The sequence below is a fragment of the Zophobas morio genome, unplaced genomic scaffold, assembly GCF_036711695.1.
Source record: "Zophobas morio isolate AGI-343-1 ecotype UQ-CSIRO unplaced genomic scaffold, CSIRO_AGI_Zmor_V1 ptg000023l, whole genome shotgun sequence".
In the NCBI taxonomy this organism is placed as follows: Eukaryota; Metazoa; Arthropoda; class Insecta; order Coleoptera; family Tenebrionidae; genus Zophobas; species Zophobas morio.
The window spans coordinates 15,432,063-15,459,692 of NW_026972128.1; the positions used below are offsets into that span (position 1 = coordinate 15,432,063).

At 34.5% G+C, this 27,630-nt stretch overlaps 1 protein-coding gene across 1 annotated transcript in view; it reads right to left on the reverse strand.

The window, feature by feature from the left end:
- Positions 1-449: 449 nt before the first annotated feature.
- Positions 450-27,630, reverse strand: part of LOC135134418 (retinal homeobox protein Rx1-like) — a 65,106-nt gene continuing 37,925 nt past the window's right edge. The window contains exon 3 of the mRNA XM_064063099.1: positions 450-991. Within this exon, the coding sequence (XP_063919169.1) occupies positions 620-991 (372 nt within the window). The 3' untranslated portion in view covers positions 450-619. The remainder of the gene's footprint in view (positions 992-27,630) is intronic.

Sequence of the window (27,630 nt, forward strand, 5' to 3'; positions counted from 1 at the left end):
GGTTTAATTTTGTTTCTATTAAAACACGGTAACAATTTTAATTTTAATTAACACATATAAGAAAACTTTGACGTCAAAGAAACCTATTATATCGTTTAAGTAATATAATTTATTGTGCTTTATTTACAAAAATTCACAGCTCTAAAGGAAACAATTATGTAGTTAAGTAATTATAATCAATTTGTTCTTCATCATTGCGAAATTACTACCTTCTACGACCACCTGCAGTTTTTCTCGAACAAAAAAACTGGTGGAGGCGCCGGGTTTGACATTAAGACTCGAATATTTTATTAAAAGTTTGTCGTCATTAAATCTACATTTTGGTCTAAATGTCAAACGGCAGAAACTCATCCATAAATTAAAATACATGTTGGTATGTATCTTTACAGACATTAACCAAATTGAATTAATTTAATTGAGATATTGCGATTATAAATCACATAGTACCTGTAATGTCTAGTCAAAACATTGTACTTAACACTCGATCACGATAAGTCCAACAACTATACTGTAATAAATGTACACCATAATAGGGACCAAATATACACATTGATATTTACAAGAAATGAAACTCGCAACACAGATATATACAAAATGATTGTCACTCAACAGAGCACATCTACACCATTTGGAGTCCTTTTGTAATGTTCTCGACGTGTTCTTTAGCTTTAAGACGCAAAGCTGCTATGGAGGTAGTTCTCAGGTCTGGTGTTGTTGTGGGAGAATGAGAGTGTGCTACAGGAGGAGGTCGGCTCGGATCCGTCGCTATAGGAGACGTCAGGTAACTTGGATATCCGGTTTGAGGATGGCTAAGGAATCCCGGCAAAGCTGAGAGAAGAGGTGGCGAAAGCCATGGGTCCATTGGCAGCGCCAGGGTAGATCCGGTTGCTCTAGATAACGAGGAGACGGCATGGTATTCGCTGAGACCCAGCCTCGCAGCTTCCATCTTTTCCTGTCGCCGCCACTTTGCCCGTCGGTTCTGGAACCATACCTGGAACGAAAAGTTTGGCTGTAAATAATTGAACGACCATTATCGTTAATAGTGTTTCTGATTATGGGTTAGAAAAAGCTTTTACTGAAAGCAAATATGTTATTTGTTATAAATCAAGATAGCATCTATAAAATGAAATTACTGACGTAAAGTGGACGTTATTTGGTCGCTTGGAGGCTATTAGCGTGCAACCGTTGCACCAGAGGTATTAAACAGGTGGTTTTGGTATCACTTTATTTGCTTACTTTGTCTGCATGTCAAAAACTCGTTAAAGTTGAATACACACAACGTTTTACTTATAACTGGAACTTTCTAGGCTTCAATTTTATTTCCATTTTCTAGATAAACACCTGTGTTTATTCGGTAATCGATTTATCTTACCTTATTAGAGATATTTTTACGTGCATTTCCATTTGATTGCTACATAAACATAATCATGTTTTCTAAACAATAATGACATTACGCCAGATCGATTCATTTTATTTGACTTTAAGCGCAATATGCTCCTTGATTACCTTTAACGACTGTTTAAGCTACATTATGCAATAATTGCTTTACTTGTTTAAAACTTTTACCTGTACAACTTTAGTATAATGCTTTCTACTGAGTTTTTCAGCAATTTTTTAAGTGTTTTGTGAAGGTACAAATAAATTAATAAAATTATATTTATTCCTGTATTATGTTAAAAAATTATAACCTTACCAGGCATAAACAGTAGCTAAGGACAACTTATTTGGTGTTTACAAAACAATAGCGTTTTAAAGCAGGTTTTGGCGGTCTGATTAATATTTTAACATTTGTCTCTCTTAATCTCACGCATTTCATCTTCGCGTGATGATTGTTTGCAAAATTTCTTGGAGGTATAGTACACCTACAACATTTTATCTCCTTTGTCAGTGCAAAATTTATGTACACAAACGTTAAAATCAGTTTGAGGTGGCTTTAGAGAAAGAAACCTTCGGGAGAAACAAGTTTAATAATAATAACAATTAACATGGTATTCTCTAAACACGAAAAAAGTTATGCAATTAATATAAAAATTAATTAGCAAAATGTGTAGTTAGATCAGAGGAATATTTTTGACATTTTTATTTAAGAATTACTTATTTGACACTATCGGCAACGATTCCTCTTAAAAACACAAATTCAAAATTTTTAGAAATCCTGTAATGAACATCATCAACAAAAAGTCAAGCTAGCAACATTAACTGATCATATTTTGTTCGTTTAATTTTCGAATATATTGTTGAATGTCTCGGTGATATAGAGCCTTTTTAAGCAGGTATACAATATCTCAAGTTCTTTGTACGTTGTATCGTATAACAAATAAATACAATATAAAATTGAAGCTATTTTATATTTTATGGGTTCTCTACCACTGTTTTCTGTCTAGAGAACAAATTTTTGCGTACCTATATGACTTATAAAATTCGATTTGAATCCGCAATTATAAAGATAATGATTTTCTTCAAGAAAACAGCTTGAAGGTGCATAATATTTACTAGAAGTTTTTATTTTTATAAACTGTAATAAGTGTTAATAATTTACTCGTTAAATCTTCATTACATACATTTGAGTAACAGAGATAACATTAATTAAGTATAAAACATACAGCTGATATTAAGTTTTGATGTAGGTAACAAATTTATCTACAGTTTTCTCCACTTCATAATTTACTTTTTTCTTGAAAAGGATTGCATATTTTTAAGTGTTTTCATATTTTCTGGTAACAACTTAAAATTACAATTGGCATTAACAGGAGATATATATTTTTTAAATGTATTGTTGTCATTGGATAGAGATAAGATATTTTTCAATATTATGTCATATTCGTGAAGTATCTCATTAGAATTTTTTTAAATTTCATGGACTATAGTAGTAACAGAGGAGGAATACTTTGTTAAAAATAGTGTTCTGGAAGTTTGAAAAGTATCTCTGAATATTTCTGTCCAGTTTAAGTCGATAATTTATAGATTTATTCGGTTTTGCTTTCTAAAAACTCGGTGGATGTCTATTTCCGTCAAAAAAATTAATCCAATCAAATTATTTATATTTCTGTATGATGACCAATAAAAATAGAATCTCAGCGATTATTTTGCACTAGTGCAAAATTATCAGATTTGACATTTAGTTGAAAATGATAAAAATAATAAGACGAATTTCAAATTTTTATAAAAAAGGTGGGTTTCACTTTTGTCTTCTAACTCTCTGACTTGTACACACGAAGATGAGGACCCCCACATTTTTTTACATTGCAGATCTTTTGCGACAGTGTTCCATAGAGTCTGGATTACGCTTACACTGTTTACGTTATCATGCAAAAATTTCCATAGATACAGATCCAGAAACTATTTGATTTTTCATAATTTTTGCGTAAATTAAGTAGGTTATTTTTTTAATTTTTTTATAGGAATACTTACAACGATAGATGTGCATTTTTTTTTCTCAGGAAATAGTCTGCAAAATATCCGCAAATTGAATAAAGTTAAATTGTCTGCTAATTTTCGACAATTTGACACGCACTCGGGAGATTGCTATTGATAATTGTGCTTTGCATTGTGTTTTGATGTTTTAATTTAAAGAAGAGCCCAAATCAGTACTACCAAATAAACTACTTAATTTTGCATTGTTGGTTGAAGTTTGAACGGTAAAAAAATAAATTACAATAAACTTTTGTATGTTGAAACATGTCTTGTAAAAGTCAAATAAATTCAGTTTGTCAAACAAAATACTAACAACTAGGAGTTAATATTTTGATGGATGTCATTTTACTCTTCTGGACATAGATTCAATTTTAGTTTTCAATTTAAGTTATACATCAGCAGAAGTAAAGAAAAAGGGAAGAACAGTTTCTGGACCCTCCCCTAAATATCCCCGCACCCTTGATTATCCTTATTCTTAAGTTTCCCCCTTGGCAATACGGCCATGTTGATGCCGTAAGCGCACTAAGAATTGGTTTTGAACTGATGCATTAATTGACAATTTGATGTCATTCTTTACTCGAGCTAATGGCGGGATGAAGCTGTCCTAAATTGACTAAATCGAATAAGAAACTTTTAGCGAACTTCGAAAAGCAGAATGTAATTTTCGCTTGTTGTTCGAAGATTAGCAAATAGGAGCTGACGCAGGAACAAAACAATTTCCAGTTTACGCATGTTTTTGCAAATAGGCTATAAAGAAATTTTGGTGAATACAATTTAGAATCAGTTGTTCCATTCGAGAGAGATCTGTTAAGTTTATTTAGACAGCAGCAGCAGCAGTAGTTACTGTCAGATTTGTTGATAAAATCAATGATTGTTGTCGCTGTAACAGCAATAGCACTGGGAACGACGGTACAAAGCGGCATTGTGTCGGCTAATAACACGGCAGCAGCCGGATTGGCCCTATTATGTTCAAGATTGTATTACGGCATGCGGATCTGCGCCTGACGTCTTAGCAAACCGGGCCCAGCTTGACATATGCGACCCCTGCACCAGGCAGCCGCCCTGTTAGGTTAAGAAATTTTATAAAACCATTTATTTTCTGTCAAGATATCGATAACTGTGGCAAACAAATTGCCATCTTTTCGGACCTTGCTTAAAAATTACTTATTAAGTTATTACCTAATAGACGTAATAAAAATTAAAGTGGATAAACATTTTTTTTAAGTGTGTGTAAGTGGATGATAACATTAAAAATCACTACAAAATATTAAACTTCAAGAAAAGTAGTTTTTAAGAATATGCATTTGGAATAATATTTACTAAATAATTTATTTTTGGAAATTTTTAAAGAGACGTCATTAAGAAATTTGGTGGGAGCAGATTTTTGTTTAATACGTACAATAACAATAATACTTTTTTTGCTTCATGAGCCCACACAATTTCTTTCTAAGCATTCTATAGCTTCTAGAATTCTAGATGCTGAAAAAGTAGATCTCTAGTTTCTGTCTATCTGTCCTCTGTTTGTTTGTCAAATGTTGGCGATTTTATTAGACAAGCAATCTTCAAAACCATCAGTCAGAGTGTTACGCAATTCTAGATATGTGTTAACAATACGTGTATAATGTAGACAGTACAACGCCAACCAAAATTTATTTGTTCTTTTCCATTAAAAATGAATTGCCGTCATCTCAAGCTCACAAAATCAATTGTCATATAAATTCAGACCTTTCAACACCGCGGATGAAATTTTTGAAAAAAATTTGTAATACAATTTTGATTGTTATCTTAGAAAGTAAAAAGCAGGTTGTTCCGAAAATTTGTCTATTTCTCCCCTGCAAAATATGTTAATATCCATGTCAATCAGTTTCATTTGGAATGCTCTGAAAAGCATAGTTTTGTGTACATTTATAGTTTCTTCATATACTCCTATTTATTTTGAATTGTTTATACAACTTTGAAAATGATGTATCAAATTTCAAAGTTTTCATCAGCATATAGCGCGTGTGAAAAACTGTTTAAAGTGGTAAGTAGTTTTAACAACCTTCTAAAATTTAAACCATATTTTAAATCCATTTTTTCTCTGTTTTATCGATTTTTTTTTTAGCATTTCCTTTACTTGCCAATTCAAGTTTTATATTGATTTGTTTGTATATTGTTTAAAAATAAGCGTCAAAAATTTATTACTAATAAAATATTTGTATTTAAGATGTACAAAAGAATAGAAAAATTGGAGATTTTGGCTTTTTTGTTTACCTAAGTGATAGCACACACTTAGATTTTATTACATTGATCACAAAAATTGAAATAATTGGGGAAATACTAATAAAATAAATATTAATGTGTTTCTTTTTATTTGCCTTACCCATTTTCTAACATTAAAAAACTCATTTATTTATTTAAGTTGAATTTTACTTTCCGACCTAAGCTAAGGAAGTATTGTAATAGGGTCCATCCAGGAAATAGCTACTTTCATGTTTTGTTTATCGTATCCGTCTGTCTGTTGTCTGTGTCGATTTTTATCAGATAGATACATTTCGGAAATTGCCAGACCGCTTGTTATAAAATTTTATATGTGTGTCAGGAACATCGTTTATATGGTAAAACGTTAACCAAAATTTATCTAATCGTCCGCATCAACAATTCTCTTCGTAAATATTGCACCGTAAGTCAAAATTTCAGATTTCTGTAAAACATGTTTCGAAATTTATTTTGTTATTATATTTTTTAGAGGGCATTGTAACCAACCATATTTCATACTATACTGGCACCTAATAGTTGATCGTCATAGTAAATAGCCGACATTATTGAAACAAAAATGTTTTGGTAATTTTTATTTCCCGAGCGTAAGCTAAGGGAGTATAGTAATCGAGTCCATCGAATTATCACCCACTTTTATGTTTTCCCGACGTTTCATGACCTGTAGAGTACGAAAAAAGTAGTCTCCCGTTTCCGTCTGTCTGTCTGTTTGTCTGTCTGTCTATATGTCTGTCTGTCTCTCTGGTGTCTGTATCCATTTTTATTAGACACGTAATCTCCGAAACTACAGGACCGATTGTTGTCAAATTTTGTATGTAGGTAGGTACATACATTAGGAATATCATCTAGATGGTTAAATGCTAACCAAAATTTGTCTAATCATCTCCACCAAAAAAGTGATGCCATATCCTCAAAATTTTTAACAATAAATACTTTTAAAATTTTATAAAATCATTTTACTCCTACAATTATTTTACAAAAATGTTAGTACAATATTCGCTGCGTGTTGGCGTGTTGTATATAACCGACATCTCGAGCGCATCCGATCAACTGCTTTGTAGCAACATGGGCTAGAGCGCCAACCAAGGGTTCGAATAAGGTTTGCGCTACTGAGGTTCAAATCTCATTCGCATCCCCGTTACATCTTTTTTTAGCAAATCAAGAACATTTACCCGAAAATTACAGTAATGTCACACCTCAAATAATTCGAATTTTTTCGAAGTATAAACATAGCTATGTTAACCATGTAATTAGTAACAGTTAATTTTCTCGATAAATATATTTTCTGTCGTTCGCATTTTTCAAGTTTTATAATTGTTCAAAGAAGCGGGATGTGTTTCAGGAGCGAGGAAAGTTCTGTTGAAATAAATTTCGACCAATTTCTTAGTTATATTTTCACTTACATTTTGAGGTACGTGAGTCTTGCTCCCACATTGCGAATGTACTATTTAAATTTTATAAAATAACATACACCTGTATTTGTGGTTTATGAATATGCCTTGAGTTTATTTCTAGGTTTTTCGCAAAAAAAAACAAAAGTGTATAATAACATTTTATACTAACTACAAATATAAAAGAAACGTTCTACAACAGGTTGATAGTATGCATGGTTAAGGGGCTACTACACCTTTACTGAACGTCGTTATGATTATGAGACATAACGATATCAATTTTTTTCTTAATAGAGGAGCAAAAAGTAGCACTTTGTTTTTTATCAAATTTGTAGGATTTTTCCTCCAACAACGAAAAATCACTTCTAACTTCAAAATTACTTACATAACCAATAATTTTTTTTGGTTGCCTAGAAAACGTTGTGTGTACCTCGGCCAAAGAGAACTTTTACGGTCTTATCTGATATGTAGGTCTCAGCTACACCTCAGCCTCAAATCTCAGATGGGCCGAAAAAGTTGTTCTTTGTAGCCTTGATACCCAAATAACTATTGTTGTTTTCCATATGTCTTATTTAAAAATTGCTAAAAGGCCTTTCTTGGATACATAAATATAAGTAAACATAAATTTTATCACGCATTTCATTTGTGTGTTCTAGGTTACCTATACCTATGAACTGACTGGTGCGAGATAACTGTTTTCCACTCAGAATCATGAACACGCCTCTTTATAGATACAGCGGCGGCCAAAGTAAAGTAGGGTACTTTCAAATTTTTATTGACGTTTAAATGTCATTTTCAGTGAATACCTATTCAATTGAGTCCAGTTTACATAACTAAATTTTTTGAAAAAATCCTTTCAAGATGTGTACTAGTTTATTTTGGCCGCCCCTGTATATGGTAGGGGTGCCTTTCTAAAGATGAATAAAATTAATTTAGTATTTATACACACACGACGAATGTTTGTCGAAGCATTTTAGCCAAACTGACCAAAATGCTGGAGTATAGTAAATTACGGGAAAAAATCAAATTTACGACTTCTACAGAAAATGATCCCAAGGATTGGATTTATGTTTTGCATTGGAAGGTAAATTTTCTGGACGACGAGGTTAGATTGGCGAATTATGATGATAGAACTGTGTAAAATTACTTAGTGTATTGATAGCTGTAAATATAAGAGGTAATGTATGTATAATTTAAGTAAAATGACATGGTAAAAACAGTAAAATCTTTGTGCGCTGCAGAACAATCTTACAGAAGTTGTTGAAAGTTTAAATTTTTATAAGCCAAGTATACTCTGTCCGTTTTATTTGTACCTCATAAAATGTTGTAGTTGACAATGTTGTCGTTGCGATGGGACGGAGGATGAGTAACTAACAAAATGTATTGTAGTAACTAATACTTAGTACACTGCTAACTAGCGAGTTGTGTTCTTCCAGCATTGACGTTTTAACCCAATTCAGTTACAGTATTTATTGGTATAAAATGTAGTAGTGAAATTGGGTAACAAGTCAAGTCCGACTCTGTATCGTCAGAAATTAATAAATGTGGGTGTGGTGGTTAAACAGGGCAGTACCATCCATTGAGAAAAAAGTTCATTAAATTACATGAGGTTCAATGTACCAAAGGAAACACTGGTTTTATGGTTTTGACTTTTCAAATCCCCTCATCTGTAACCAATCATCTTAAACCATTACCACCAAATAGAACAAGGAGCTGTTATTGAAGTATGAGATAAATGTAATATACATTTGGATCCAATAAGATGCTTATTTATTCTCGTCGATGCACTATACAGGGAAACCTATAACTCTTAAAAAAAAAATAGCATCTCTAAAAAAAAGCATAGAAGAATAACAGTAACTGATACTACTACATAATGATAGCAAAATATCCTCAAAAATGTAGTGATAAAACTGAATCGAATTTGCAGTATTTCCAAAACAGAAGGTAGTGGATATAGTATACGTTTCAAGAATGAACAGATGATTTTGAGTGAAGGGAGACCCTATTAAGGTGGGCAGATTATGTAGTAAGAATGTACTTAGTACAAAGTTGCAAGGGTGCCAAGAAGGGAAAATTATCAAAAAGATAAAAATCTAAATTATTAGAAAAGACTGGCTGTCGATATAAAGCAATGGAACTCGATAAGAGAGGAAGTAAGAGCTCTCAAAGTACTGTGAAGCTATGAAATGAATGACAAGTTAGTTTTATTAATTAACGCTTAATTGACACTTGAGTTGTTGAAAAGTGTTCATTTTATTATACGAAAAAGTGAGGTTAAGTTGTATCATTCCGTGTTGTCATTTGTCATCGATTAAAGACCTATTTGCTTACTTTTTCAACTGAACACCCGAGATAACTGTTTAATTCTATGAGTAAAGTTCGGCTAGTTGACAAACTTGTGACAATATTAACTAATTAGTGTCTTTCTAAGTTATATGCTACCACGCAAGGGTAAAAAATGTAAGATGAATTGGAACAATATATGAATATTATGTAGATATGGCTTGAAACTGCCAGACTTGCTAGCACATCTCGTGTCGATGTAGTAAACATCATAAAACGAAATGACAAAAAAACGCAGAAGTACATATTTCTGTATTTGTTCGCACCAGATATGTCATCCATAACGTAATACGTTTAGAAAATAGCATTTAATCGTTTTCGATTGTTACGAGTTCGTAATGATTTTTGTCCTTTGTTTTGTTTTATGAGCAGTTACGTGTGTGTGTTTCCGAGAAAACTAAAACTAATAGTGCGTATATGTATGTTTGTTTACGATAATGCGTGCATACTGTCCGATTTAGATGTTCTAGCTTCTGAAAGTAGGCATCAGGAATAAGTTTGTATTGTATAATTCGTTATAAAAACGTCGTGGTAGAGTAAGCGAAATCAGCATCCTCTTGAAACCAAGTCAGAATTAATTAAAGCATCTTTAATTACGGGCATTAATTGAGTCGGCCTCGAGTAACGACAACACGCGCAGCTTTGACGACAAAGCTTGCCATAAAATAATTAAATATCAAAATGAAGACAAATTTAATATTGGGTCGTCTGCGAAGCCGCGGGGTGTGCACGGCATTGCACCGTGAACGGAGTCAGCGGGGGTGGCGGAGGCGGCAGGGACGCTGAGGCTGCTGCAGCCGCTCTGGGCACGCGTACACACCACCTATAGCGAGCTTTCTACATCACCTCCCACGTTTAAAAAGATAAAACCTCAATTTATTACTTTTTAACCAAAATAAAATTACTTTCTCATTCCTGTTGTACACTTTGTCATCATTTAATAATTGCACAGATAGGCACACGAAGAGACGGTGGTGTATTCGATGACAGCTTTGATAGTTGAAATGGTGAAACTTTATGAGGTGAAGAGTTTGACGTTGGAAGTACAACGTTGCAAGTTAATTGGCCTAATGGGTTGTAATTAGAAAGGGCCCGCGGGCGGAACGTTAATTCACGTATTCTCTCTACACAGGTCCTGAATGCCTTGAAATTGTTAATTAAATCCTTAGTTTAACTGAGCTTTGTCTTGGCAGCAAAGACGAAGGGTGTATAATCCACCCACCCGCTCTTTAGTGGAGTAGTCAATCTAATCACCTAGATTTTTTTCAGTATTCTTAATAATAAATAAGTCAGTTACTAGCGATTATACGTACTGAATATATTGCGATATCTTTTTGCTCACTGTCTGAATGCAACTAAATTTAAAGTTTTTGAGAACTATTTATCTATTTACTCTACATACCGAATATCGTCTTCAGTGTGTAAAACTTCAATGTTATTATAATAAAGCATAACATATCGTTTTCTGAAAAGTGAAAGTATAGATTATGCAGGATTATTCACAAAAAGATCCACTTCTAAAAAATACAAAACGCAACCAGCAATACATTAGCATAACAGTATACGGATAATGTTTTCTATACAAACGTGAAAGAGTAGCTGTTTTAGCACGGTAGTATCTGACATTACGTCAGTCTTGCTACAGCAAAATAAATAACTGTGTTTTTTTATGGTATGCAATATCAAAATGGTTTTGAATTTGTATTTCTGGTTGCATCTTGAATTGTTTAGGGGGGGTACTTGTGGCGAATAACAACAATAGAATAATCCGGTAGGTGTATGTTATTTTCTATGTTCGTCATATACATATTACTTCAATGACAGATTTTTGCAAATTTTTTTGTAAACTGGAACATTTGTATTCTCCAAGCCTGAATTAAATGAAATATTGTAAATCTGTTTTACAGCATTTAAAATACAAAAATGACGATCTCTCGTTTCCGTTTCTTAGTCGTCTGACTGTCTGTATGTTCGTCATCTTACACAATTTTTTAAGAATTGCGTCATCTCAAAATTATGTTAAAATTATCCCAGATGCAATGTTGTATGTCTTAGTTATAAAATTTTATTTTTTAGAATTGCTCATATATGATTACGCAGCTTATTTGCGCCAAAAATTGTCTGTAATGTATGTCTTGAAATTTATTTATTTATTTATTTTATTCAATTATCTTTTCTAACAGGTCGAAAACCCTGTTACAGGGAAGCAGAGCATACACAACACCCAGAGGTAGGCGAGAATCGAACCCACGACCCAAGGTGTAGCAGGCAAGGACGAAGCTAACTAACTCACCCGGGTCCTAAAATGAAGATATTTATTTGTTTTCATTAAAAAATTGATTGAACGTATAGTCCAAAATTTAATTAAAATAAGCCCTCTTGGAAACACGCAGTCATAAAAAAAAGTCATGAGGCGATTTTAATGTATTTCCTATGTGTTTTTTAATTGTAGTAATAGAGTAGAGTAATGGTGAAGAAAACTTGCTGAATGATATATATAAAACTACCTTTTTTTTTTTGAAAAGTTTTAACATGTATTGTATTCATGTACAATTTGAAAAGTTTTAATCATAACATTTTAAAAATTGTATACCATTCTATCTTAAATTTAAAATGGTGGCAACACATTAATATTAGTAATTAAAGCAACACCAAACAATCGGCTCAGTACTTTCGGAGATTATGTGACTAATAAAAATCCGTGACGGCAGACAGACAGACAGACGGAAAAGGGGGACCTATTTCTTCGTACTCTAGGGGTCATGAAAGGTCGAGAAAACATAAAAGTAGAGAGTCGGCCGACAGACTCGATTATTAAGTTTATTTCGATAGAACTTCCTTCGTACTTGAAATACAGTCCAACAAAACCCGCTTCTTCAAAAAATTATAAAAAGAGATTTGGCGATTTTTATTTTGTGATAACCTCTATAAAGGAAAAACCAGCGGCATAAATAACACCCCCGCAGCCACTGCGCCGTGGGTGAGCAACTTCCAAGGAACCGCTCGTCGCACAACTACGAACTACGAACAAGATATTATATATTTAAAGCAGATAAGGAATGGGAAAATGTTCTCTCAGTAATAATAATAGAGTGTTTATGTTTATATTTCCAAAAAACTCGACGATTAGTGGCCACATGCGATTGTGTTAAAACAAAGGAACATGCTATAGATCAGGGCTTCTTAAACTTTTTTCGTTCACGACCCCATTTATGATTGCGAGTTTCCTGGGGACCCCATGTAAATATAAAAAAAGATAAGTGTGACTCTGCGCAAATACACATATAGATGTTATAAAATCGTGTATTTAAATATTTGACATTAAAATCTCTCGCGACCCCAGAATTTTGCTACGCGACCCCATTTGGGGTCGCGACCCATAGTTTAAGAAGGGCTGCAGTGAGTTTTTTCCATAACAAAATTTTGTTATGCCGTTAGAATTCTTTGAAATGACATCATCAAATTGTTGGTGGGGATAAGTGGCCAAATTTGATTGGTGTTTTGCCATCTATATGATATTCCTATTACACATTGACAATTGGTAAGATTACTAACTAATAAGGAAAACATTAAGTCTGATCAAGAACATATCTGCTTTTTAGCACAGTCTTCTATTTCAATGTTATTTAATTTATGAAGAAATAATGAGGGGTCCTAAATTTCCAAATTTATCGAACGTTAATCAAGTAATAAAACAGTCTATTCTACGTGTTTATAGCGGCAATTTTTATTTACTTATTGATGGGTTCAGTTATGGCAATTTTTACTTTCCGTCCATCGGACGACTTGCCAGTGTTTTGTTTTCTCGACCCCTAGAATACGAAAAAAGTATTTTAGCGTTTCCATCGGTCTCTCGTTTGTCTGTATGTCTGTCTGTCGTCTGTGTCGATTTTTAGGAGACAGATAATCTTCGAAACTACTGTAGTGTTGGAAATTTTTGTAAGTATGTACCTAAGGTTTATTAGGGATATTATGTAGATGGTAAAACGCTAACCAAAATTTGGCAAATCATCCCCACCAAAATTTGGCAAATCATCCCCACCAAAATTTGATAATATCCGTTTGTTTATTGCGTAATTAATATTATTTAAATTTTATGAAATAATATACTTCTGTATTTGTGGTTTACCAATCTGCTTTGTTTTTTTATTATTATTATATTTGTTTCTTTTTAATTGGTACTGTCTTCAGAAAAATGACACGGATTTCAGTTTCAAATTTCAAAAAAAGTAGGATTTGTTGCACTGTATTTTAAGTCCGAGAGAAGTTCTGTCGAAATATTCTTCGACCAATTGTTCTAAAAGAATCTAAAGATTTCAGTTGTCATTGTACGATGAAAATTCCACTACAGTGGTAGTTACCAATAGATCGCATGCAAAAAATAGGTACATCGTAGATTCCTTGCTTCATTTATCATTTACCTACTGGAAATTTATTTCACAGATAATTTTTAAAATTAAAAGACACCGTCATGTTACATTTAGTGCTACATTAATATCAGGACTGAAAAATACATCCTGAAATGGATGGTATATTATTTGGTTATACTTCAGTGATTTAGGAATTTTTGTACAAACAAATTTCAAGTTTCTCTTTTTTCTTAGTTTTAAACTTGATCTGAAATCATCTTTAGTGATTCTAAATGTGCTGTTGGTTCTTCACACAATCAACTAAAAGCTGACGAAGATATAAGGACACGGTTCCTGGGTTGGACTGTTTTGGAGTAACTATCAGCAACTATCAATACCGACATCATTTGTTACCCGAAGAAGTCCTGTGACTTAATCTATATTTTTTCTTCTAAAAATTTTTGCTCTGTAAATAGCGTTGTGTTAAAGTATTTATTTAAGCATTTTAATTAACTCAGGAATTTCAACATACTTAGTTCGATTTATAATAGAAAATGTCTATCATTGAAGTTTATCTTGCTATATCAAAATTCCTTCTAGACTTTTACAAAGTAATTAATTGATCATAATGATTTAATTTAATATGAAGTGACGTGATTACATCATGTACATTTCAGTCAACTTTGCACTTAAATAAAATGTGGGGAAAACAAAATTATGTCGAGTATATTTTCGATAAAATCGAACAGCTTTCTGATGATACATTATACCTGTAGCGGTGTGCAGACTTACATTTCTTTATCGGGGTCAATTAGTCACATATGTAAAGAAGTATATTGTTTATGAAAAAGAATGTTTTAAGTACTATAACATAAACTGTAATTATGTTGTACTCCAGTTTACCTACAAACATAAATCGTAAATTAATGGTCGTAATGCGGGTTTCGTCTAGAAACAAGTTTATTTTGCTTTATCGTCTAAAGTCAACATAAACCGTCAAATTAAATGACCAGTTCATAACAATACTACTACACTCAAATAAGCGCAACCAAATTCAAATGTGAAACTTCTAACTCCCGTCACCCTCTCACTATGAATTCCGGTCGGTAAATGAATCAAAAGCTAGTAACATGAGGCTAATAATATTGATTCAAGCAAACAACGTACAACACTGTAACTAGTTTTAAACAATCGCAGCAAACTCCGTTAGTCACGTGACTGCCACGTGTCTTTGCAAATTACACGTCACACGGGACTGATTAGTCTACTACAACAAAGAAGTCCGTGGTGACGTTGATGTGTGTAGCTACCAATTTATTAGCGGGGTGATGTTTGTAGACCACCACTACCAACAGCAGTTTCACCCCCGCGATATAATAAGGGCTATTAACGTTGAGTTGCAGAACTAGTTATTAGGAAAATTAACTTTGCTTGACAAGTTTCAGGTTTGCAATGAAGCCTACTAATGTTAAGCGTGGTGTGCGATTAGATGAATCTCTGGTGGGTACAAAACAAACTGTAACAAAGAGGTCGTATTTATCTTTTTATTTGCAACATTCAGCCAGTGTAGTAGTACACTTATTTATATTGTGGTTTATATGTCATAATCAGAATAATGATCACATTTGGTTACTAGTTTAACCATCTACATTGCTAATATACATAACAAAATTTGACAACAATTGGTCTAGTAGTTTCGGATGTTACGTGTCTAATAAAAATCCACACAGACACCAGACAGACAGACGAACGGTAACGGGATATAACTTTTTTCATACTCTAGGGGTCATGAATTGTCGAGAGCACACGAAATTGGCAGTCGCCCGATGGGCTCGATTGTTATACTTCCTTATCTTACGCTCGTAAAAACTGGTTGGACAGAACTTCCTTTGCCTTTGAAATACAATCAAACAAATCCAGCTTCTAAGATAAATTAAAAAAATTGATTTTGTGATTTTTTTTCTTATGATAACTCCCATAACTTAAAATAAAAGCAGTGAACGGTTAAAGCACAGCTAAAGAAACGCGCTGTGCGTATGTTTCAAGTGAGTTTTTCATAACAAAATTTTGGGATGATGTCATTAACTTTTTAACAAGGACAGGTAGATTGGTTTGGTTAGGTATAGTGTAATGATAATAACAATAATAACAGTTCTGTATTCCAATAAACTGCTTGATTCATTAATAATTCTTTTGACTCAGGCTGTATAAACAATTCTAAAAAATATTAATGCATTGACAAAACAGTAAGTGCAGATTCATAATAATAATTATAATAATAATAGCAATGACGTTATTAAGTATTGGGGTGTAAACATATAATTTATTATCGTTAATTTATCGTACTATCGATTTTGCATTTTCTTAGTTAAAGTGTCGCATTTTGTTATATAATTTCGAATTTCTAATGTCATGTCTAGAATAAAAAATTAAGGCAGATTGATAAAATGTTACAAGTTTAAATAGTTTACGTTGCAAAATTTTGAGATATCGTCCTCAAATTGTTGGGGACTATCAGACAACTTTGGGTCAACGTTTTACCGTCTACACAATATTCCTAAAAATAGTTTCGGAGATAATCTTCGACAGACGGAAACGGGTGAACGATTTTTTCATACTTTAAAGGTTACGAAACGTTTGGAAATATAATAGGTACTTTCCTAGTGTAAGCTCGCGAACTAAAACAGCTTTTTGCTTAAAAATTGGTAGGTTTCAATGAAACGACTAAAACTGGAATTGGCATAAACCTTTAAATGCGATGTGTTTTACTAATTTGATGTTATAAGCAGTCTCGCTGCAAAAGCATCATACAAATTCTCAAAGGCTTTGTATAAAATTTACCTTTAGTCAAGTCTTACTGCGACAAAAGACAGCTAAGATGTTCTGTTGAAAAGAGGCGGTCTGACAGAGAGTTTTTGCATTTCAGGTATTGTTCGTCGCAATCTTTTAAGACGTGTCGTATTACGAGTATTATATTTCGTGCTACTGAGCCTAGATATCACCCGTTCTTGTCGGGCTTAACATGATATGAAAAGACCTACTTTTTCGTAATGTAGATCATACGTTGGTGGTGATACTTTCGCTTAAGTTCAAGGCCATCATCGTGAGTCGTTTATAATTAGAGACATAATTAAATAAGAAAAAACTCCACAAAGCTTAAAAGCTTTCACCCCCTCGTTTTAAATAAAGCTTGTGGGTCTCGACAGTTTTGCGCTCGACTGCGCATCACACCCCAATATCTAGCTGACTTGATCCGAACGCATTCAACAACTCACGCAATTGTTGTATAATGGAGCCAACAGAAAACCATTGTATGCCAAAGGACCTGATGAAAGGGTGATTGCGTTAACCGGCCGGTATTTTCAAAGGTGGCAGCTTTTAAGAGGACACTCCAATTTGTTACTTACAATCTATTCAAAGATTTTAAGTTGATGGCATAATAATGATTGCTCTTTATCCGAAACTTTTCACGTGGAATGTTTGATCAATATTGTACGACGGGGTGAACAAGTAAATTGTTTTGGTTAGTTGGATTTGAAACCATTAAAGAATTAGCGATGAGGAATTAATGCCATCCTATTACAGCCTCAGAACGGCAGACGCAAAAAATTACCAACAGTTTTATGGCTGGTTGGGAAAATGCTACATCGAAAGTGGTGGAAAAACATGAGTAATTTTAAACCAATTTACGGCCACAAAAGAGCAAAATTGACTCTGCAATAAAGAAACGAGAAAACAATTTTCTCTAAACATCGTTTGGCGAGGATTGTGTTGGAAACGCATCAGGAATGCATCTGTGAAAGAGGGTTGCCTAAACAGGCGGTGAACGCGGAACGAATTGGTGAGGAAATACGGGAAGCGGTAAAAAGCGGCAAAAGCGATAAAGATCGGCAAAGAGCGCGATCCTCGACTGCTATATAAGTGTGGGAATGAAAACAGACGCGGGGCGACCATCCGGAAAATTCGTTTGTGGAGGAAAATGGAACCGGGTTTTTCTGAAGACAAATGATGTGGGGTGATGTATCCATACTAATGCGCCATTTTCGCCTCGTCAGGTTCACCGACGTCGAGCATCACTTGCTGATTTTGCCAACAATATACCGACTATTATTATTACAGAGTTGTATGTAATTTAAAAATTACAATATTACAAAATTATAATTGAAAAGTATCTAAAAATCCTAATTGTAGGAATGGAAACTTGGAAAATACACGAGATCAGACAAACTAGTCGTTTTATGTCAGAAAAAAAAAATCCTACGAATTCTAATCCATTCGACAATCTTTGGAATTTAGTCATCAATGGCAGTCAGTTATCTCGGATAATGTAGAGCTTGGTTGGAATAATTATGAGAAACTTGAATTTGGTTGAAATCTTGCAGTTTCTAGGAATAACTAAAATAAATCAATCGCTTTATTTCAGTTTTTCATAACCATGAAGTAATCCCAAAGGAATCTTCGAATTAATAAGTTTGACAGAAAAAGTGCATTGACATTTTAACTTCCGCATTTTTTACAGTGTTTTGGCGCCATGAGACCAGACATGGTTTGTCCTTCCTGCAAGACCTGTTATGGTATTGTGTAGAAAACCAGCTTGTTTTTGTCGAGTGAAGTCAAAAATTTTGTGCATAGCAAATAGACGACCATGGTTATTTCGAATCGTATTTTTTTTCGTCAACAAACTTTTCGTTAATATTTATATTTTTATTAATTGGCTGTAATTAATTGGCCATCACTAGTTAGTACAAGTTTTGTTTATTAACACCATTGACGACAACGAGAATGAAAGGCATAAAATTGTACACCTCGCTTAACTGAACCGAAGCTGGTGTATCCTGTATGACGTAGACTTCCATCGAACTATCTGGTTAAGCGTGATTATTTTTCGTTCCACCTGGAAAAGAACAGCCTTCTATGTATAAAACTGACCCTCTAATGTTCCTACCTACTGTCTAGTACTTTGCAGTAAGTCAAGTTCTAATTCTATGATTTTTATTTTTTTCAAAATTTGCACCTAAGGTTGAATGAAGAACGACTAAAAAGTAGGGAAATTTGTACTCCCCACTTGTTCTTATTTCAAATTGACCATAGCAAATGTTTTTGCAGCAGTAATAATGTATATATTAAAGATAAATTAAACCATGAGTACGTGGTTAATCTATACTTGTAAGTGAATAAAAAAGAAGCAGACAATTTGACAATAATAATAATAATAATAATAATTTTTTGTGTCCACTTGCTTCAAAAAAAGAAATCAGAACGTTTAAATAATAAGAAGCACTTTAACATATTTAAACACGTTTCTGTGATGGTCTTGTTTAACATTTTATCTGGATGTCTGAAACTAGTAATTAAATAATGTCGGATGTGAGTATTTCCCACACAATATTTAATGTATTTTTGACGGATATTATGCAGTGTTTTCGTTGATAATAAATTAATAGAACGTAATGATAATGACTCTCATTCTTCTATTGTTGAGGCATTACACGAGGGCGACGTTAAATGGTGAGCATTTAGTCTGAGAATAAACACAGATGCTTTTTTATTACCCGAAGCGTTAACGTTTCTATTACACTTTAATAATCCGAATAATCTATATTTTATGGGCATCAGAAATCGTCGACTACGTACTGTTGGTCGGAATGTACGCAAGTGTTCAGTTTTAATAAACTTCACTTAAATCCATACAACGAGGTTTACTTCTTTAATAATAAAATTTTGTTCTTTTCAGTGTTTATTTTTGGCATCATCATTTGAGTCTTTGGGGCAAAACAGAGACAGCCATTCAAAAGTCAGCAGGAGGTATAATGGAGATTCGAACGTAATTTAATTTAAATGTTTAACGTTTGATTTGAAAACGAGGTGATGAGATGGTTGATTGAATTTATAAAGTCTGGCAGATGATGTGAAATCGGGCAGATGTTGAAGGAGCCGACGAGGAGTTGCCCGAGAGAGCGTTTCTATGCTCCTTGATTAGTGTTTATAACAACCTTCATTAAAACTTTGATTAATAACCGCTAAATTGAGTGTTAAATTCATTACACAAAGTGAATAAATTGAAGATTAATTAACCATTGATAATTTAAACTCGCTAGGCCGTGGCTTAACGAGGTTAAAATTTGCATTTGAGGACGGAAAGCACTTTACAGGCATAAACACAATTAGGAGGGGGCAATGCGTGGGAGGAAGGGCAAGGGTTTGCTTGCGCTGCTGATGGACCCACGTACGGACTACATAACAGTGCCACTTCATTAACCAGAAGAAGGGTTGGCCGGAAGTGTCAAGTGCACGCGTACTTCCGCCGGCCATCTGGCTTACCATCTATCACATATCCTTACGAGTTTAATCCTTGCGCGAGAAGCAAGTTCACACGTTCTGAGGCGTTGCGTGCAGTCTTTAATAATAATTCGTTGATAAGAATGGTAATATAGTCGAAAACAGCGATTACGAGAAAGTAGATTAGCTGTATTTTCAAATACTTTCACAATTCAGAAAATTAGTTACGAAAGTAGAAATTTGAAATTTTACGTAGGTATAATTTAATTATCGTCTACAATCATAGGTCAAGAAAAATAGAACATTAAGTACATGCTATCGTTCCTAGTGTTCCTAATTTTTATTTTCCATATGGTAGGCGCATAAAAGGAAAATAAAATAAAAACCAATCGATTTACTTCACACCCTCGGAACTACATGGGATTTTCTCTATACATCACGGATGCTCGGTAATTCGGTATTGATGGGTTCGTTGAGATCGATTTGAAGAAGAGTCCAAATCAAGCGCCGTCTATTTAAAGAGTGATTACACATTAAAAAGGATTAATTATATAAATTAGCGTCTAATTAGTGCATTTAGATTTTTAAAATGACTGAACTTAAGCTTTTTCTTAGCCATCTTCTCTCTGTTACACAATCACTGTCGGATGGATGATGGGTCACATTATTATTATGTTTCAACCGTCAAATGGTGAGTGTGATACTACCAAACATTAGATGAACTACACTTCAAGTTTTCACTTTTGTTTGATAACTACCTGACAACACTATTTAGCATAACTGTTTTTCACACTGAATTCACTTTTCATGCTTAATCAATTGTATTGAAATAAAAAAGAATACAAGAGCAGAAAGCAGAACAGAAATTAAGAAAACAGGAAAGGAAGATCACTCTTGGTTATAATTATAAAAATATGTCATGCTTTATCCCCCAAAGGCGTTATAAACTACAATTAATATTGTACAGAGATAATTTAAAACTCAACAGAATCCCGAGAAGTAACATTCTTCCAAATCACTGCTATTTTTTCAGTCCAAAATGTCAATTATTTTTTATGTCTCACATTTATAACTAACAAACCATACACTTCTTGTTACTCTTTGTGGGTGGCACATTATATGGCCATCTGTCTGAATTTTCTACTTTTTCTCACCATAATTCATTTACATAAATCGTCGAAAGTTCAGGACGCAGTACAGACTTCCTGCTAACCTCGTCCTGAATTCAGTATTTCTAATGACAGTCTAAACAATACAATATCCAGTAAATACTGGGGCAAGACTCAAAATCAAATGGACGATGAAAAAAAATCTCATAGATTTCCAGCCTGTGGTAATTTGGGCGATCATCAACTGACTCCGGTCCAGTGTCATATCCCGTTACATTGGTACCTGGAGTGTCTTAATTCCTCGCCTTAGCGTCGGTCTAATCTAATAAGAGCAGCAATTGTAAAATTTGCATAAATTTTGACTGTTCCTTTTGAGTCACATGTTTAAAATCCGTGCAAATAAATATAATTACGTGAAACTAAATAGCACAGATTTGCTCCAAACGTGTAATAAGTAAAGAAGTTAACCCTCATATAAAATAGAAAAATCCAAGGATACGACAAAATGACACAAAAATATCTGGGTTTTACGAGTTTTTTTTATCATAACCAAATCAAAACTTAAAGGATTTGAAAAGAATAAATTTTCTTCCAAGGCAGAATTAACCCGAAAAAATTGGATAGTTAAAAAAGTCAACACACATCGTGTTTTGCTGTTGATATATTCGTTCAGCATAACATAGTTGTAAGAATTTACCTAAAAAAAAGTAAATAATAATATAATAACAAGAAAAAAGTTCTTATGAAACGGTTCAGTTAGAGGTTTCCAAGAATTATTTTCCAAGAAGAGTAGAACAAAACGACCTACCACAGTTTGTGTAGAACTTATAGGATGAAAATTGATATGTTGATGGTTCGGATTTTTAACAAAGCCAACAACACTCACTTCTTACACTACTTGGTTCTTTGATGATATGTGTTCTGTAGTTGTTGGTATTATTATTTGATCTTAAATAGCAAACAAAAAACCTTCTCATTGATGACATTTTCTTCTCAATACAATTTTCGTCTAAGCTTCTGAAAATTTTTCCAGGTAGTTGCTTTCGTTTTAAACCATATAAAATATTTCCTAGTGTGCGTGAAGTGTGCATTCAGTATTAGATAGATTTAAAGGTGCGTGGTTCAAAACTACTTTTGCCGTTCCGAGAAACAGTTTCTTCTGTTGTTTTGAGGAAATATTTCTTAAGTTCTAAAACATGTTTGTCTTCTGTACTGCAGGACTACTTTTCTTCCTGTGACATTTAAACTTTCTAAATCAGTTTTTGACCACTTAATTATTACAAAAGAAAATATTTGTAGTGGAGTGCAGAATATGTTTGTTGTTCTCGAGAGATTTTTTTCCGTTTAACTGTTGTAACGAAGCGAATTTTCGCCGACCGGAAACCGTGACGCTTACTGCAAGAGCCGGGGGTAAATTCGCGATCGCCGCGCCGCCACAACGAAGGAAGAGGATTCTTACCTGAAGTCTGCAGGAGTACGAAAGTTTGTGGCTGTGTGAAGAGAGTTTTTGTGTGATTTTGAGAAGTGTGCAGTGCGACCCTCCGACCACTGTAAGTACCTTTTTGGGTCGCATGCCTGTTTAAGTACCGGTTTTTGAATCGCCGCTCCCGAGCTAGAAACCGTACCACCGTCACCGGTTTTTTTTTGTTAGCGTCAGAAGTCGAAACGTCGTGCACGCGTCGTTACCGTCACCGCGTTCCCCTCCCGGGTCGCCGTGCCGTCTTCGCGCGATTTCCAGGACTCAAGAGGCCCCCAGAGCCATTAGGAGGCCGTCCTGAGGGAAGTCGCCGCCCAGGAGGAACGACCGCGCCGGCCATTTAATTCTTTTTGTTTATTTAATTTGTTAGTTAATTAAGACTTAGACGTAAGATTTATTATTTTAGACCGTGTAACTGGTGGCAGGGAATAAACCCTATTTATTGTAAAATATACTTGCTGTTTTATTTTATCTATTCTTGTGTTTTCGCGGACGCTCACCACCTGAATTCCGTGTCTCCGGCTTTAGAGCACCCCGGCGCTCCCTCCTCCGGAGAGGGAGAGCTGGCGCCCGAGCGACCGCCGCTCATGACCGACAGCGCCACCCTCGGCGGCGTGAAGGTCGCCGCATAAGCTTGGTCGGCCAGACGTGTTTCTGATATCAGCGATACTAGTCGACCCAAAGCTTGGCACCCAAGTACGCCGCCACACGGTATCGGCGAGATTCCGGACCGTCACCGTCCCGTCCCTTCCGGAATTTCGTCGCACTGTATCTTCAAAATTAATTTCAATCTTTCTAAATATTCTTCTTGGAGCTTTGTTTTGAACAGTATGGGAGGAAAACTCAGATAAATTTGTATGTACCATTTTGTTCTTGGGCTTTGATTATTTCTTATTATACATATATTTTTATATAGTCCATATTATGTAGCAAGTGACTTAGTCTATTTCTTATTTATTTTTTGTTAATTCTTATATAAAAACCATAGTGGACATGAAAATCCTGGGAGTTAGTACTTCTGCCTTGCCGGCCCATAGGCTCCAAGGCTTTCTCTGAGAAGAAGAAGCTTTTCACTACTCTCTCAAGTCCAACACCAATGCGGGTTAACACCAGAGGATGGAACCACTCTGATGGGGCTTAGAAGTCCACCTTTCCTGAGGTCCCAGATTTTATCTGGCAAGGAGGCACCTCGGACAAATAGGTACTACAGAGCGAGCCCCTTTGCCTTGTGTGCCAGAGTCATCAGCGGCTAAGAGGCTGCCCCCGCCCTATATAATTTAAATCTTAGCAGAGCGCTCCTACCTACGTGGTCCTGGGGTAACCTTTTCATTCATTATCCAGTCTATAACCACAGTAACTTGGCTTTAGTCATCATACTACTCATCACCTTAACCAGCAGGTAAAACTTCACTAGAACACAAGTGCTCCACATCGGGTCAGATATTTTCACATTTCGATGTGTCCGTTTTGTACGAAGCTGGTCTTTGGGGTCCGCATTCCTGAGTTCGACAGGTACGGGTGCACGTGGTTAATGCATTACTGCGACTTGGTAAGCTTCGCGGTCGGTCACCTGCTGTCTTCACAACCTTCAAGCCTAAGGTAAGCCACCAGTAGTGGGAGTTCCGTGCTACTCCACACCTGAGCCAGTTAAAAGGCTCTCCGTGACCCGATGCCCGGTGGGGCTGGCTTGGTAACTGGCTTTCCGCTTTCTCCATGTCCGTCAAAGGCTCCTCATGGTGGGTCAGAATACAAATATCTTCACGGCCGCACAACTGCCTGACTTCCTCATATCCTTAACCGCCCCAGAGCCTCTGGGGAGTGCTCTTTTTCAGGGAACTCAAGACTTTCGTTAGCTTCTGCTACTAGAGCTTCCGTTTGTGAAAACAGTCTGCACACGTGAAGGTGGGAATTGACAAGGAGGTTTTCGCTTCTCTGTTATATAAAGTTTGTCCTACCGGTAGCTGGGGAGGATTATACTGCTCCTCTTACGCCCTTCATGCTGAGGCTTACTAGTCTCAGTTTCGCGGCTCCGAAGGAGACAAACCAACCATAGCGGATCGACGGAATATGCCTGAAAGACGCTTCTTCCGATGATTATTATTGGATCTGATTGATTTATTTAATCATTTAAGTTTATTTGAAGTGTTATCTTCAAATGATATGATCGATTTTGTACAATTCAAGAATTTTGAAATCTAGTAATTCTGTTCTTCTTTTCAAACCAGCCCTGTTGTCAAATTTAGAACTACTGATGGCAGCTTTCCCTGCAGTGATGATACAATGAAAACGAGTGGATTGTAGTGAGACGTTCTGTAGCGAAAGTATTGGTAAACTATATTTTAGGTCATTCAGTGGATAAGATTGGAACGTTTTCTTGAATGAGTGTTATCTAGCGGTAGTTATGAATTGAAGGTAGCTAATATTGAGTTAATGTTGTAAACCCGAAATTTTTTACTTTTTGAATTGTCGTGTCAAGTTTTTATTGTGAGAAATTAAATGGTAAAGCCAGGCAAAGAATCGTACATATATTGAAAGGTTTAGATCTTAGTAATAAGATGGGATAGATTTATAAATTTCTAGGATTTCGAAGAAGTTAAGAGAAATACTTGTAACTGTACTGAGGACTTGTACAATTTTAGTGTTTTTAACTAAGTACTGGGCGATTACTCTTTTATATTATTTAATTCTCAAACTGATTCTTCTACCAGACTGACCAAAGTACACAGTAGGGCAATCATTACAATTTAATTGGTAAATTCCTGAGCAAGAAAAAATTGAAATTGAGTCGTTGTTTCGGACTAAAAAGGAAGCAAGATTTCTTTTGTTTTCAAAGAAATGTTGAAATCTAACTTTTTGGATAGTTAAGGGGTACCAATAAAAGGTAATGACGTTGTTGTGGAACGTTAATTAGGGATTAAATTATGAGTAAGTTTGTACTTGTAGAGGGATTTGGTAAAGATTTTCATAATTAAATGTGTATTGAAACTATCATACAGTCCTATTCGTCGGATGAGGTTAAGTTCTTTTTCGAAGGTTGCTTGGCTTAACGGAATGTATAGTCTAATAATCTAAAGAAAAGTGTGAGAGCTGGGGTGGGAAGAAGATCAAGGTATGAGAGTGTGAGTAGTGGTGGACTTTCTAAAAATTTCATATGAGTACGTATTAGTTAACTTGTTTTTAATGATAAGAAGATCTAAGAAAGGGATGGAATCGTTTTGTTCAATTTTGAAAGTGAATTTTATAGAGGGATGGATTGAATTAATGTCGTCTACAAAAGAGTTGAAATCCTCCAAAGAAGCTTGAAAAAGAGATCATCTCAGTAACGGCTCTAGAATTTGCTCTTGTTTGAAACAGTGATAAAGATGAAACCATTAGATTTGAAAAAAACAGAGGTAATTTTAAATCAAATAAAAGATCACTGACTAATTTGAGAGAGTCTGAATGGGGACTGACGGAAAGAGATTAGAAACGTCAAAGCAAACTAAAAAAAATCCTGGTGGTACGATTACTTGTTTCAATTTATCAACAAGGTCATAATTATTATTTATTCTATTTTAGAACCATAATCTTATTTATAAGCACCCAAATGCGGGCTTAAATTGGCCTTTTTAGCACAAATCTGTCAAAAATTGCTAAGCAACAATTGATTGTTCATTTACACTAATCAATTAATTATTCAAACACGCTTCGATATTCAACGTTTTTCTTAAGTTGGAAAAATGATATTTTATCAAATCATTACCTGACCGACTTCAAATTCTTCTAAACTTTCGTTTGAATGAACGTTTTCCGCTTCTTTAATTTACATTTTGAAAAACGAATTATCAAATAATCAACGGGGTATCCATAACAACATCAAAATAATAGCCAGCTATGTATTAAAATTCGCATCGGCACAATTCACACAGTCTTGCCGAAAATACTCAATATTTCGTTAAAAATAATTTAGAAACTAAAATAGAATAAAACGTTGTATGTACCACGTGCATAATTGTCGATTGTGGCACTCGGGAAATTAAAAGCCCTCCTTCGTCGGGCTTTAAACATTCCCTCGTGCCACAATCTCCCTGATTATGCCCTTAATACATAAATAACTATTTTGATTGCGTATTTATTATGAAATGGAACAACTTTTCTTAGAGTGATATTAAGCCATTTTGTTAATTGACGACTTGGCGAATTGATAAAGGAAACTACTAGTCTAAGAGGGCAATGAGGCTTGTAGATCTTGGGAAGGCCATATAGTGTGGGAGTTGAAGGCTTCATTGGTATGAGAAAGGATTTATTTGTCTCAAAAAATGTTGTATTCCATGTGTGTTTTAAGGTCAAACGTAAAACTGATATGAAATTGGAAGTGGGATCTTTAGGTAATATATTGAATGTGTCTGTGTTTAGAAAAATGTTTATTTTCTTCTACTAGTAGCTTGTTTTTCTTAATTTTCGTTTGTAGAAACTTAATTGTTTGAAGTATTTGGGTCACAAGAAATATTGTTGTTGTTGATTGAATCTTTGGTAGATTTTTGTAATACAGAATTGACTTTTGGAATGGCTATTGATTTTTGTTTTTTGTTCAGATGGATTAGTGTGGTTTCGCAATCAACTATTAGAAACTGAATATCTTTTATATTGATTTTTTGCATATTTTAGTATATTCTGGTTCTTTTTGAAGTAGACTGAATTCATTATCAGAGAGATCAGTGGAGGAAAGATTTTTGATACGTGGATAGAAAGACAAAATTGGTGTGGTTTGTTTGAAGAATGAGGTAATTGGGGAGGATACCTCTGGTTGCTAATCAATTATGTAATTAATTAATTTCTGTTATTCACTGATAAGTTTCCATATTGTTACTTTTAAGTTTCTTTTACTGTTCTTTTATTATTTAAGCTCTGATGATGATACTTGATACTATTGAAACATGTAAGCTAATATAATAAATATTCTAAATACTTGTGGCGTCGACATCTAATTTACACGTTTCAGATTTCAAGAATTTTGGACAACCAGAAAT